The sequence below is a fragment of the Miniopterus schreibersii genome (assembly GCF_964146895.1).
Source record: "Miniopterus schreibersii genome assembly, chromosome: 5".
In the NCBI taxonomy this organism is placed as follows: Eukaryota; Metazoa; Chordata; class Mammalia; order Chiroptera; family Miniopteridae; genus Miniopterus; species Miniopterus schreibersii.
Genome location: NC_138106.1, coordinates 83,756,751 through 83,771,114, shown reverse-complemented (window position 1 = coordinate 83,771,114; position 14,364 = coordinate 83,756,751). Strand labels below are relative to the sequence as shown.

Here is a 14,364-nt window from a genome sequence, read left to right as displayed (position 1 = left end):
ATTTCACTTCAAAAAATTCCACCGTACATAAGAATCTAGATCTACCTTAATCAATACCATAGCCAATAGCCACATGCAGCAACTGAGCCCTTGAAACGTGGCAGAGCCAAATTTAGATGTACTATAAGTGTATACAATACCACTGGAATTGGAACTTAAATTTTATTAATAAAATTTTAAGTTAAAAAACAAAGTATCTCATTAATATTTTAGATATACTAAACAAAAATATATTCTAAAAGTTAAATTCATCTGTTTCTACTAAAAAAATTAAAATTATCTTTGTGTCTCATATTATCTATTTATTGGACAGCAATGATGTAAACAACTAAAACTAGGATACTGACTGTGAAACATGCCACCAAAAATATAATGTCTTTTTAGGTTAACAGGGTTTAATTATAAGAAATATATCACCTATTAAAACAATTATATAGCCTGGCCAGCGTGCTCAGTGACTGAGCATCGACCTAGGATCCAGGAGATTGTGGTTCGATTCCCGGTCAGGGCACAAGCCCGGGTTGTGGGCTCGATCCCCAGTCAGGGACATGCAGGAGGCAGCCGATCAATGACTCTCATCATTGATGTTTCTATCTCTCCCTCTCCCTTCTTCTCTCTGAAATCAATAAAGACATATTTTTAAAAAACCAAAACAATGTTATAATTAACCATGAAAGATTCATTAGTAAATCCGCAAAACTCTCAGTCTGTTGGACTTGAGTTTCCATCACACTCAGCATCAGCACTCGGTGATCACTCCCTCCAACCCTGACTCTGTACTAAGCATGGAACGCACCTGCTCATTCTGGATGACCTGGCAAATACAGGGCTTACAGAAGACATGCGCACAGTGCGTTATGACGGGAGCCACTAAGGAGTCCAAGCAGATGGCACATTCTTCGTCGGAGCCCGAGCTCAGGACCAGCTTCATCTTCCTTATCAGCGTCTTCCGCAGTTCTTCAGGCGTATCGCTTCCTAGGGAAAAGGCTGAAACATTAACTTCAGGGCAAAATTTGTAATGTGACTAGACAAGTTACTCTTCCTTATACAGGAGAAAGTTTTGCTTTGGGAAGTTTTATTCTTTTTCCATTACAGGCAAAAAGCATGGTTTAAATTTGAAATTTTAAGAAAAATTCAGAAACTAAAATAGCAGCCAACCCACATTTTATACCTTATACAGAAGCATCATTTTAACACGATCTGCACATACTATCACAGAATAAAGGATCTGAGAGTATCAATTTGTGAAAATCCTGGAAGACCTCACTAATATCACATTTCATCGGTATAAGACTTTGGGGTATATTCCCAGTTGAGTCCTATATTAAAAACACTGTCTATTAGACAAGTAAACTAAATTTAGGCCATATGAAAAACTTCTCCTCCTGATTTAAGTATCTCTAACAAATACAATGGTGTAGACCAATCCCATTTACCTACCCGAGGGGACACTAGAAGACACTGCGTTGGTAAGAAGGTGGGTATGACAACAGATCTGTCGCAATCTCAGCAGAAGACCCAGGACATCTGCATAGTGAGCAAGGACGGTCCCCTCATTAAAATACCTACAGGTAAAAACGTTAAATATTATAATGTTTCCTTTTCGAAAACAGTGGAATAAAATGGCATTGTTCTCTTCTCTGGAAATCACATCAAAACAAGAATAAAAAACAGAAAAGCAAACTCTACCTTTAATGAAACCAAGTGAGATTTGTAACAAAAAAGCAAAATATATGAGAAATAGCTGCCAACTGCAGTATAAGTCAATAAGGAAGATGCCAAAAGGCCTGACTGCAGATCTCAAAAAACCTTCCAGAGCACAATTAGACCACCCGCCCTGAGGTACAATCAACTTCTCTCACGTGCAAAAACAAAAACCAGGTGTGCGACTGGTGGCCTGAATTTCCCTGGACAAATTTTACACCAAGGACGGAAGGTAAGCTGAAGGAGAAAACAGAAAAGACTATGGGCACAGCATTCCACGCTGTAGGAAACCATAAAGCTTCCGATCTGCTATACGGGCACAATTAAAACCTAAAAGAATTTACATGGAACCGCGAGTCCTAACTAAATAGGAATATTTCCTATTAGTCTGGGACACAGCTATGACCCTGTCCCCTTCATATGAATCTCTTGCAAATAGCTAGTCCAGAAAAAACTCAAGACAGTCATAGATAAGTCACAATCAGCAAGGACCAAGAGAGAAAACAAATGGTAGTGACAGAAAACTCACCAGAAAAGTGTTGACACAGAGCAAATAAAAATTATGACCAAGGATACTGCTATGATATAACAGCACTCAATAAAACAATTCCTCTAAAAAAAACCATTATCTTAAAGCAGAGACAAAGAGCTTTGAAAAGGTAGGACAAAACAACAGAGAAGGGAGAGGAGCTAGTACAGCTCAAGTAGGAAGGAGAAAAGTGAACCATCAGAAACCAAAGCCAGCACATTAAAGAGACCAGCCACTGATACAACACAGGAAAGGATGTGGGAAACAGGACTGAGAAAGCAAAATTAAACAGAAAGATTCAAACAATTAGAAGAAAATGATACCTACAAAAAAACAAAGAACAGCCAACATACACAGAGAGAAACATAATGGAACAGAAAACAATACTTAAAGAACTTTCCAGGAAAAGGTGGGGGAAAGGCCTGGAGTCCACAGATTTAAAGGGTAATATTACAGAAAAAATCGAGAGAGAGGTCCTTAGTCAAATTGCTGGACTTTAAATTAAAAAGTAAAATAAAATCATGGTTTTCCACAGAAACATTCAATATACAGGGTGGGACAAAAGTAGGTTTACAGTTGTGAGTATGCGAAACAGAGTTTATCTTGTATTATTACTTATTAATGATGGCATTATTTTCTACACAAATAAATGTAAAACTACTTTTGCCACACCCTGTAAAATGCAGTAAAACAATGGCAATACAGGTTCTGAAGGAAGAATGGGTGATCCAAAAACATGCCAATCTAATACTTTAGTAAGGCAATAAAAGAAATTTAGCCTAATGATTAGAGCACAGACTCTAAAGCTAGACTGTCTTGAATTCAAAACCTGACCCTGCCAATTTAACTATGAACCTCGGGCAGGTTTCTGTTCCTTTTTTTTAAATCTTATTTTATTTATTGATTTTTTTTTGAGAGAGGAAGGGGGAGAAAGAGAAACATTGATTTTGTTGTTTCCCCTATCCATGCAGTCAATGGTTGCTTCTTGTATGTGCCCCAACCAGAAATCGAACCCACAACCTTGGTGCACTGGGATGATGCCCGAATCAACTGATACCCAGCCAGGTTTCTTAACCTCTGTCTGGAGCTTCCGTGGCTGTCACAGTGGCAAAACAGTAATAATACACACCTCACAGGACTGTTGTTATAAAAAGTTAATGCATGCAGAGCATTCAGAATACTATGTGAAGTTATATAAAATAAGTATCTGCTGTTATAAGTAACAGTAATTTATGGGAACAAATACTTCTAAGTATTCAAGAATGTAAGAATAGGCAATATAGCCCGGCCGGGCGTGGCTCAGCGGTTGAGCATCAACCTAGGATCCAGGCGATCGGGGTTCGATTCCCGGTCAGGGCACATGCCCGGGTTGCGGGCTCGATCAATGACTCTCTCATCACTGATGTTTCTCTCTCTCTCTCTCCCTCTCCTTTCCTCTCTCTGAAATCAATAAAGATATATTTTTTAAAACCTTAAAAAAAAAAAATCAACCAATGAATAATGCATAAATAAGTGGAACAACAAATTAATATTCTCTCTCTAAAATCAATAAATAAAAAAGAAATTACTTACCTTGTGAATTATAATATTCATTCACTTCAACTATTAATTCATGAAAAGTAGTTTAAATAGAGTTAAAGAACTAAATATCTTTCAGTATATTTCAAAGTTTGCTGCTAACATATCTTAAAAATTCTATTCAGTTAAATGAGAAACAAAGAAAATAAAAATTATTTTCTAAAATGGCTTTCTTTCTCCATACCTTCCAATAGTATCTCTGCCTTCATTTTTCACAGACTGATAAATCTTTCTCTCTTCATCTGAAAGTGTAATGTGCTGAATAAATACTTTACGCTCTGGTAACTCCAAAACAGGTTTTCCTTTAATTTTGCTTGTCTTTGTTCTTCTAAGTGTAATATTTTTAATTAGGGACTGCAAACGCCTAGAAAATAAAACAAATAATTACATAACTTCTTATTTCTATATAAGTTGATTCAACAAGAACAAAAAAGAGTATTTTAAGCTATTACTGTTTTATAACCTTAGCAAAGGATTTTTTTTCTCTCTTATTTGGACTTTTATATAAACTTATAATCACAGACATATTCTACAAATAGAAAATTACATCAACAGATACACTGAAATTTGCCCTCAATTCAATACCTGTCACACAGTTTAATCTTTATGCTCTTCTCCCCATTTTTGTTCTGATTACTAACCCTTTTACTTCTCAACTCTTCGGCTATATCACCCATACTCAATACTCACATTCTTAATAAGCACCTATTAAGTGAAAGGAATTATACTAAATATCAAAAATATATAAATGCCTTTAAAATGTTTTTTAGTAAAATGAAAATCAAGGTAAATAAATTTTATAAAGTAATGAAAAAATAGCACGATGTGACAATCCAGAAGAGGGACAAATGCCTTCTAGGTTTTATAATTCTACACTCCCCATCTCAATATCAGAATAAAAGGAGGAATACTAATTTTTTAAGAAAAGGTTTTGCCTAACACTGAAATATAAGTACAATTTCTTAAATTAGAATTTAAATAGCTGGTTCTAAGGAATGAAGTAAACAGTATTGCAAACTAGGTTAGTGGGTTTTCAACCTTTTCCACGAAACCCACAGTAAGAAACACATTTCACTCCATCCAGCAAACATATAAACACATATGACAGAAACAAATATTCCACAAAATACTGTGTGTGATGTGCTCTGCTTTTTTCTTAAATCTTCTACTCTATTTCTTTTCTAGAGTATTTTCTTTTATACTGCCAGCTGCCCTCTTTTCTAAGTAATTTCACAACCCACTAATGAGTCCCAAACCCTATGTTTGAAAACCAATATTCTAGGCAAAATAATTAAAATACATTAGGCTAGTACCTTGTAAAATGGCTATTACCAAGATGAATTCTATCTATGTTCTCAACTTTTATCTGTCTCCACCAGAAACAACTTACTCCTATAAAACTCTTGTTGATGCCACTGCACATCATTCCATCATAATCACCACTATATAAAGCCTCACAAGATAAGTTATGGAACTTCAGTGCATTTTGGACCCTCAGAGCAAAGAACATTTTTCCTGTCACTACTTAAATCTATTAATGGTGGTTTCAGAGGTAACAGCAACATAGAAAGACCCTAAAGCTCTACCTTTTCTTTCTGTTTGACTAAAAACATGGAAAGGGAGGGTTAATGTCTTAGCAGTAGTTAGAAATCTTTGTCTCCCCAAACAAGAATCACTAGGTTCTGAGAGTAAAAGGCATGAAGCTGTAAACACTTTTTGGAGAGGAAAGCCAATAGCCAAGTTAAACAGTAATGAAGGTGGAAATTGGTTCAAGCTGCTAACAGTCATTTGTAGCTAATATTAATCAGTTATCAGCAAATCACTTACCTAAGCCCTCCTTCATCTCCCATTGTGACAGGGCGCTGTATTGTTCTATGCCACCACTCTCTATCAAGGAATGGTTTTAATTTTAAAAAAGAAAGAAGAGACCACAAGTCCTTTAAAGAATTCTGAATTGGAGTACCTAAAAATAACAGGAAATTGTAAAAATTCAACAACCAGAATATCTAATGAGTATAGCTATTTGACTGCATTGAGACAACAGCTGAAAATGGACATGCTGTACCAGGCACACCCACTACCAAGCTGTGACAATAATCGCTTGTTAAACATATTTACAATCTCATAATACAGCTTTGCTCTAATTTTTAGCTCTCATTTGCCATACTAACAAAGAAAAAGACCATAGACCCAGTAAACTCAGCTTTCTCCTTATCAAAAACATTTGCTTATTTTTTTATTTGTCTTTATTGTTGAGAGTATTACATATGTCCCCCCCTTTATCTTCCTATTGCCCCCTTCCACCCAGTTCCCACCCTGCCCCAGGCCTTCACCACCCTATTCTGTGTCCATAGGCAATGCATATACGCATATGTTCTTTGCTTAATCTCTTCCCACCCTCACCCCACCCTAAGATTCGTCAGTCTGATCCATGTTTCCATCCCTCTGGTTCAATTTTGTTCATTTATTTTTTTCATTAGATTCCACATGTAAGTGAGATCATGTGATATTTGTCTTTCTCTGACTGGCTTATTTGCTTAGCATAATAATCTCCAGGTCCCTCCTTGTTGTCTCAAAGAGTAATAGATCCTTCTTTTTCACAGCTGCGTAGTATTCCATGGTGTAAATGTGTCACGGCTTTTTTATCCACTCATCTGCTGATGGGCACTTGGGCTGTTTCCAGATATTAGCTATTGTAAGTTATGCTGCTATGAACATAGGGGTGCATATATTGTTTCTGACTGGTGTTTTGGGATTCTTAGGATATATTCCCAAAAGTGAGATCACAGGGTCAAACAGCAGTTCCATTTTTAATTTTTTGAGGAAACTCCGTACTGTTTTCCACAGTGGCTGCACCAGTCTGCACTCCCACCAGCAGTGTACTAGGGTCCCCTTTCTCCACAGCTTCGCCAGCACTTGTTAATTTACTGATGGTAGTCATTCTGGCAGCTGTGAGGTGATACCTCATAGTTTTAATTCGCATCTAATGATTAGTGACATTGAGCATTTTTTCATGTCCATTGACCATCTATATGTCCTCTTTGGAGAAGTGTCTATTCGGGTCCTCTGCCCATTTTTTAATTGAATTGTCTGTCTTCCTTTTGTTGAGTTGTATGAGTTCTTTTTATATTTCAGAAATTAACCCCCTAACAGGTGTATCATTGGCAAATATATTCTCCCATACAGTGAGTTCCCTTTTCATTTTGATGGCTTCTTTTGCTGTGTAGAAGCTTTTTTTAAAAGTTTGAGGTAGTCCCATTTGTTTATTTTTTCCTTTGTTTCTCTTGCCCTAGATGTATCGGTGAAAATTCTGCTACATAAGATGTCTGATATTTTGCTGCCTACATTTTCTTCTAAGATTTTTAGGGTATCACAACTTACATTTAAGTTTTTAATCCATTTTGAGTTTATTCTTATGTATGACGTAAGTTGGTGGTCTAGTTTCAGTTTTTTGCCTGTACCTGTCCAATTTTCCCAGCACCATTTATTGAAGACACAATCTTTACTCCAGTGTATGTTCTTGCCTCCTTTTTCAAATATTAATTGAGAGTAATGGCATGGGTCAATTTCTGGGTTCTCTGTTCTGTTCCACTGATCGATATGTTTGTCCTTGTGCCAGTACCAGCCCGTTTTTATTATAGTGGCTTTGTAGTATAACTTGATATCTGGTATTGTGATCCCTCCAACTTAGTTGTTCTTTCTCAAGATTGCTGCACCTATTCAGGGTCTTTTTTGGTTCCACATAAATTTTTGAAGTATTTGTTCTATATCCGTGAAATATGCCGTTGGTAATTTAATAGGGATTGCATTGAATTTAGAGGCTGCTTTGGGTAGTATGGACATTTTAGTGACGTAATTCTTCCAGTCCATTGCTTATCTGATATTTAAATCAATAGCACTAGCAAGAAGGCAAAAACTCACTCGAGTTTATGTTCTTTCCCCATCCTCTAGAAAAGCAGACAGACTCCCAGATGGAAAGTGCAGAAGCCAAGATTCTAACTGGAGGATTAGGGTGTCTAGTGAACTCCAAGGTTCAAAAATAAGCCCGGGGTTGTCCCATAAACTGAACAAGCCAAATGTTTCATTAGGTGATTCTATGACTAATACTGACACGGCCTTTATATCCACTTGAAGTTTACAAAGTTACCTCACTAACTTACCTAATGATACATATTTGGGAATTAATGTTTTAAAAAGTATAATGCTATCCTTACCTGTCAATACCCATCTTCTTTCTGTTTCTAAATGAAGTACAGCTTTAGTCTGCTGAGCATTTGGGTTTCGTATGGCATGTCCTTCATCCAGGATCACTCTCAGCCACCTTATGCTATGCAGTGGACTATCCCCTTTCATCTGAAGTAAATGTTTCATATGAATTAAAACAGAGGAAGGTACAATAGTACTTCATGTAATTTGATAAGCAATGAGTTAATATTCTCAATATTAACTTACTACATGATAGGTGCTGCCTTAAGCATTACACACATTAATTTACTGAAAGTTCACAATCTTATGAAGTATTATTATTCCTTTTTTACACAAAAAGTTGAAGTATCAAGGTATGAAGTATGTTGTTCAAAGTACCACAGCTAGGTAGTGGCAGTCAGCCCTGAAACCCAGGCAGTCTCTGCTGTGATTTTGGTTCAGTACACTGAGCTGCTCTTCCTCAGACTAAAACACACCAATAATATAAAAATTATCAGTTATAAGGATTATTTGAATATAACATAACTACTTTCTGTTATGTAAAAGTAAATGTTCTGATCAGAAGACTGGAATTTTGACAATAAGGTGTTTTCAAAAGCATTTTAACAACAACTGGAATTATAGGCAAACAACAATTAGACTTCTAAATGAATTAGGAAACTCACAAATTTCAGCTACAAAAATAGCTTAGTTTTAAAGTGAGACAATCAAATCATTGTGATAGAAAATATTCTAGAATATTCAAAAGAGAATTCATTGACAAATGGTTATATAGACTTTGCTACAATTCAAATTTTAAAATTTAACTTCAAGTGTTATAAATGGAAAGTGTTCCTACATTCCTATCTAAAGAAAAGCCAACCTTTTTGTTTTTGGAAAAATATTAAAACACAAATTCCTATTTATTTACTGTGTATTCTTAAGTATTTCAAAAGAAAAAAGAGTATAAAGCTTAAATTTTAGAACACTTTAGAAACCTGAAGCATATTTCTTAAATTAAACTTTTGAAAATCTCTATGTATCAGCATACTTACTCCATAGTCATGAGTTAAAATATTGTATGTAGTCAAAACAATATCCTGTTTTGAAAGCAAAGCTGGGTCCCTAATACGATCGGGACCATAATAAACATAAAAATTCAAGTGCACATCTGATTTTATATGTTGTCCAAACTGGTCCTAAAAGAAAATTAGAAATATTTTAAATAATAAGCAGATTAGTATCAGGTTTAATAAGTGAATAAGAAGTACCATCTTGGTGCAGTGTCACAAATCACACTATTAAAATTACATAAAATCAAGTTTCCTGCAATCTAAATTAAAATAGCAAAATACTAATCATTACTTTATTGTCAGAAAAACTGGCATATATACTATAATAATATATTATACAACTTTTGGCCCGGCCGGGTGTGGCTCAGAGGTTGAGCATCGACCTGGGGATCCAGGCGATCGGGGTTCGATTCCTGGTCAGGGCACATGCCTGGGTTGCAGGCTCAATCCCCAGTGGGGGGCGTGCAGGAGGCAGTCGATCAATGACTCTCTCATCATTGATATTTCTATCTCTCTCTCTCTCCCTCTCCTTTCCTCTCTCTGAAATCAATTAAGATATATATTTTTTTAAATTTTTTGCCTGGACCTACCAACGAGCAGCCACTTTACTTTTAACAGGAAAAAAATACAGTGTCTTTAAAATAGTAAGTAAATTTATTTTTTTTATTTAATATTTTAACACACAGGATCTTTAATGCTTCTAGTTACTTAGTAGACTTAAAAGTATCAAAATTAAACAGTAAAAGAAGAGTAACCAGTATTTTCAAGATAGTAGGCAAAGATTCAAGAGCAGTATCCACTTTTATACAATACAGGCCTACCATGTGCCAGGTATGAAGCAGAAGGGTAGTACACCTAAAACAAAATATAAGAACTGGTTCCTGTCCTTGAGGACATTACAGGTTTTTAAAACTTGAGCCTTGGGTTTTTTAACATGAAAACAATGTATGTGGGTGAGTCCAAGCAAAAAAAATATGTATATATATATGATTAGAATAAACACAGAAGACACCAAGGAGAAACGGCTGGGAAATCACTGAGGTGAGAGATGGTGAAGCCCTAAACCAACACGGCGCAAGAACAGAATGCAAAGAAAAAGTGTGAAAGAAAGACACTCAGAAGGAACTGGTGGGACTTGAGGACTAATCAAATATGGAATATTTTCATAAAAGAGAGTACAAAGAAGCTGCTATGACTTAAAATGGCTGTCTAGGACAACTGTGTGATAAAGACATAGAGACGTTTAAAATAAAGAAGGCGAAAGCAGGAGTAGAGATGAGAAGGGCATAATGAGTGTATTTCAGACATTTAAAATTTTGGATTACTACAGAATATCTGACTAGAGAAGAATACCAGGAAAATTTAATATCGGCCTATAATACAAGCGTAGCTATGGACTTTAAAGTTTTCATCAGACAGTACATGAAACTAGAAAAGTGATTAAGATTTTCTAAGGAGAACACGACAATGAGGAACAGCCTCTAGACGCCAATATTTCAAGAGCAGGCTTGAGGATCCCAGATGGCAGCAGAGTAGGTACTGGCACTCTCCCAGGACCAAGCTGGAAATACAACTAAAATATAGAAAAACCATCCTGAATAACCAACTGAAGACTAGGTAGAAAGAAGCCTTATAACCAAGGACTTACAGAAGAGGCACATCAAGGTGGAGGAAACATGGAGGCACGAGAGGGAGGGCTGGGCTCCCACGGGTGGCAGCTGAAGTTCTAGAGGGATACCTAAGCTGCAGGGGGGTCCCCCTGAGAAATTTTGGGTCTAAACCCCAGGCTGGGCTCCCCAGTCTAGAGCACCAGAACAGGGAAAGGCGTCCACATAACATCTGGCTGTGAAAAGCAGCAGGGCTTATCTCTGCCAGGGAGAGATGACTAGAAACCCAGGTACCCTCTTAAAGGGCCAACACACAAAATTTCCTTCACAGCCACTTACCCTGGGCTCCAACAGAGGGAGGGCAGAGTGGACTAGAGCTGTGTGAGGAGAGACCAGGGTTGGTGGCTCTGGGAGACAGCTGAGAGGTCAGCTGCCAATATCCCTGTGCTGAGTCATTCACACATACTGCACAAGCCAACTTTCTCAGGCAGAACACGACCCTCCATGGAACATCAGCCTGGGGGGAAGCAATAGCCCCACCTGTTGGAATCCCTCTTGACCCACCTTGTGAGCTTAAACCCAGCTGAGTACAGCCAGAGGCTCTTTAAGTGACTGAGCCCAACAGCCAGCCTGCAGGCAGAGGCAGTTCTCTGGGTACTTTGAGATTTTGCCCACCTGCCCCAGGGTCTGGTGCTAGTAAAAGCAGACCTCGGTGTGTAGCTTGGTCCTTTCTACATGCACTCAGGCCCAGCAGAGGGGACCAAAAGCTGTGGATCGCTGATAGCTTCAAGCAGGTTGTCCAGAGCCAGTCACACACAATCTGACAGTGGCCTGCACCAGGGTCCCTCCAAAGAGGCCCAGAATCAATACACCCAGTGGCCAGTTCCATACAACAACAGAGCCGGATCCAATAAGCTTCACAAGCAGCATATCTACAGAGAGATCACGGCAGGCATCAGACCCTGCTGAGGTGAATTCCACTTCATGTGATCAGCACCTGCACAGTAGACTGCATGCTGTGTTGGGGGTTGAGCCTGTCAGCCACGCTGAGGATTGACTCCATGCACAAACAGAGCAAACAGACTTTATTTAATAAATGGTGTTGGGAAAAGTGGACAGATATGTGCAAAAAACTGAAACCAGACCACCTTCTTATACCATACACAAGAATAAACTCAAGCCTGGCTGGGCGTGGCTCAGCAATTGAGCATCGACCTAGGATCCAGGCGATCGGGGTTCGATTCCCGGTCAGGGCACATGCCCGGGTTGCGGGCTCAATCGATGACTCTCTCATCATTGATGTTTCTATCTCTCTCTCTCCCTCTCCTTTCCTCTCTCTGAAATCAATAAAGATATATTAAAAGAATAAACTCAAAATGGATTAAAGACTTAGACTTGAAACCATAAAAATCCTAGAAGAAAACATAGGCAGTAAAATCTCAGGCATTTCTTCTAGTGGTATTTTTTCTGAAGTATCTCCTTGGGCAAGGAAAACAAGAGAAAAATAAACAAATGGGACTACATCAAACTAAAAAGGTTTTGCAGAGCCAAAGAAACCATCAACAAAATGAAAAGATAACCCACTGAATGGGAGTACATATTCACCAATACATCTGGTAAGGGATTAATATCCAAAATTTATAAAGAACTTATAAAACTCAACACCAAAAAGAGGGCATACAGATGGCCAACAGACATATGAAAAGATGCTCTATGTCACTAATCATCAGAGAAATGCAAATTAAAACCACAATGAGATATCACCTCACAAATCAACAAGTTGTTGGCGAGATTGTGGAGAAAAGGGAACCTTTAAGCACTGCTGGTGGGAATGCAGATTGGTGCCGCCACTATGGAAAAGAGTGTGGAGTTATCTCAAAAAATTAAAAGTGGAACTGCCTTATGAGCCAGCAATTCCACTTCTAGGAATATATCTGAATCAATCCAAAGACTAATTCGAAAGGCTATATATATGTACCCCTGTGTTCATTGCAGCATTATTTACAATAGCCAAGATCTGGAAGCAGCCTAAGTGCCCATCAGTAGATGAGTGGATAAAACAGCTGTGGTACATTTACACAATGGAATACTATGCAGTTGTAAAAAGGAAGAAAATTTTACCCTTTGCAACTGCATGAATGGACCTGGAGAACATTATGCTAAGTGAAATAAGCCAGTCAGAGAAAGACAAGTACCATATGGTTTCACTCATAAGTGGAATCTAATGAACAAACTGTACTAACAAGCAAAAAAGACAAACTCATAGATAGAGAGCAGGCAGATACGCTGGTGGTGGGGGTGGGGAGGTGGAATGTTGGTGGTGGGGGTGGTGAAGGGATTGAGAAAAAAAAAGAAAGAATTCATGGACAGGGAAAACAGTGTAGTGACTGTGGGAGTGAGGGGGTAGGTGGAGGTAGAAGAGGGTATATGGGGGAGTAAAAGGTGATGGAAAAAAATGAAATACAATAAAAGGTGGGAGGGGGGAAATGTCAGAGCCAAGAAACAGGAAAGCCCACATCCTTGATGACATCACAGAGCTGCTGAATCAACTACCCTGGAAGCCACCCTTATTTCTGGACTTCCTTAATGCCTAAGCCATTTCAGTAGGTTTTCTATCTCTTGCCACTGAAAGTATCTGATACATCTTTTGTACCCATTTGATGGGGTTGAAAATAATAAGAGGAATTAAGAGTTCTGAAAATGAGGACCTACTTTCCTTATAGAAAACCTACTTATCACTACTCTCCTCTTCCGTGGGGGCGGGGGAGAATGCTCAGATTCTTCAGATCAGGATGTCTAAACTGGAAGTGTTTTCTGCCCTCCCAGTCCACACTGAGTTCCCCCACTCTTCCATCACCTTCTGTATTTCAACACTATATTCTGTTTTCTTGACAGGGCTTATCACCATCTGAAATTACCTTTGTAATTTGTTTTCTTACTGGTTATCTCATTTTCCCTGCTGGAACACGAACTCCCTGAGAACAGGGAACTTATCTGTTGTAGTGGAGATTTGAGTCATATTTTCCCCGCCATCCTTATAAACAGAACCCCTAGAGTGAGTGCTGTGGCAACATGTGTAGCACACAGAGCCACATTTCCCCTCTGCCTTGATGATACAAGTGGCCGCTTAGATGTAAGAAACAATTCTATGGAATTCTTAGAAAGCTCTTGGCTGGGAGGGGCTGCCTCCTTCCCGATACGTAACGCAATGGCTGGAGTTGCTTTAACCATCTTAGGACCATGAGGTGACGCTGATGATGAAATGGTATAAGAATAGCACACCAGCTCTGATTTGCAGGTCTCTGGACGTGCTTTATGTAACATAAATAAATAAATCCTTTACCTTATTTAAAAAAATAAAAAGTAAAGAGCAGGCTTATGCTTCTATTGGGAGATATGACATGATTTCTGGGATATGATTCAAAATATTCCAGCAAAAAATAACAATAAAGCAAATTTTGAAATTCTCTAATCTTGTTGAGTAAATGAAGAGCTCATTAAAATTTTTCATAATGTTTAAAAAATATATCACGCTTTAAAGGGGAAAAAAGGCAAACTAGGAAACATGGGAGAAAAATATAAGTGAAGAAACCAGTGGTCAGAAAGGTGGGGTAGAAAACAAAATTTGGGAGAGACGAAAGAATATCAAAGTTTCAAGAAGAAATATAAAACTAATTATAAAATTTTT

General features: G+C 37.9%; 1 protein-coding gene across 2 annotated transcripts in view; it reads right to left on the bottom strand.

The window, feature by feature from the left end:
• The window catches only part of HLTF (helicase like transcription factor), a 74,225-nt gene that overhangs the window by 11,005 nt on the left and 48,856 nt on the right, over positions 1-14,364 (bottom strand). For both annotated transcript variants that reach the window (XM_081139228.1, XM_081139229.1), the window contains exons 15-20: positions 9,052-9,195; positions 8,026-8,164; positions 5,639-5,774; positions 3,996-4,175; positions 1,441-1,565; positions 797-975 (exon numbers count right to left, since the gene is read on the bottom strand). In XM_081139228.1, coding sequence (XP_080995354.1) covers positions 797-975; positions 1,441-1,565; positions 3,996-4,175; positions 5,639-5,774; positions 8,026-8,164; positions 9,052-9,195 — 903 coding nt within the window. The remainder of the gene's footprint in view (positions 1-796; positions 976-1,440; positions 1,566-3,995; positions 4,176-5,638; positions 5,775-8,025; positions 8,165-9,051; positions 9,196-14,364) is intronic.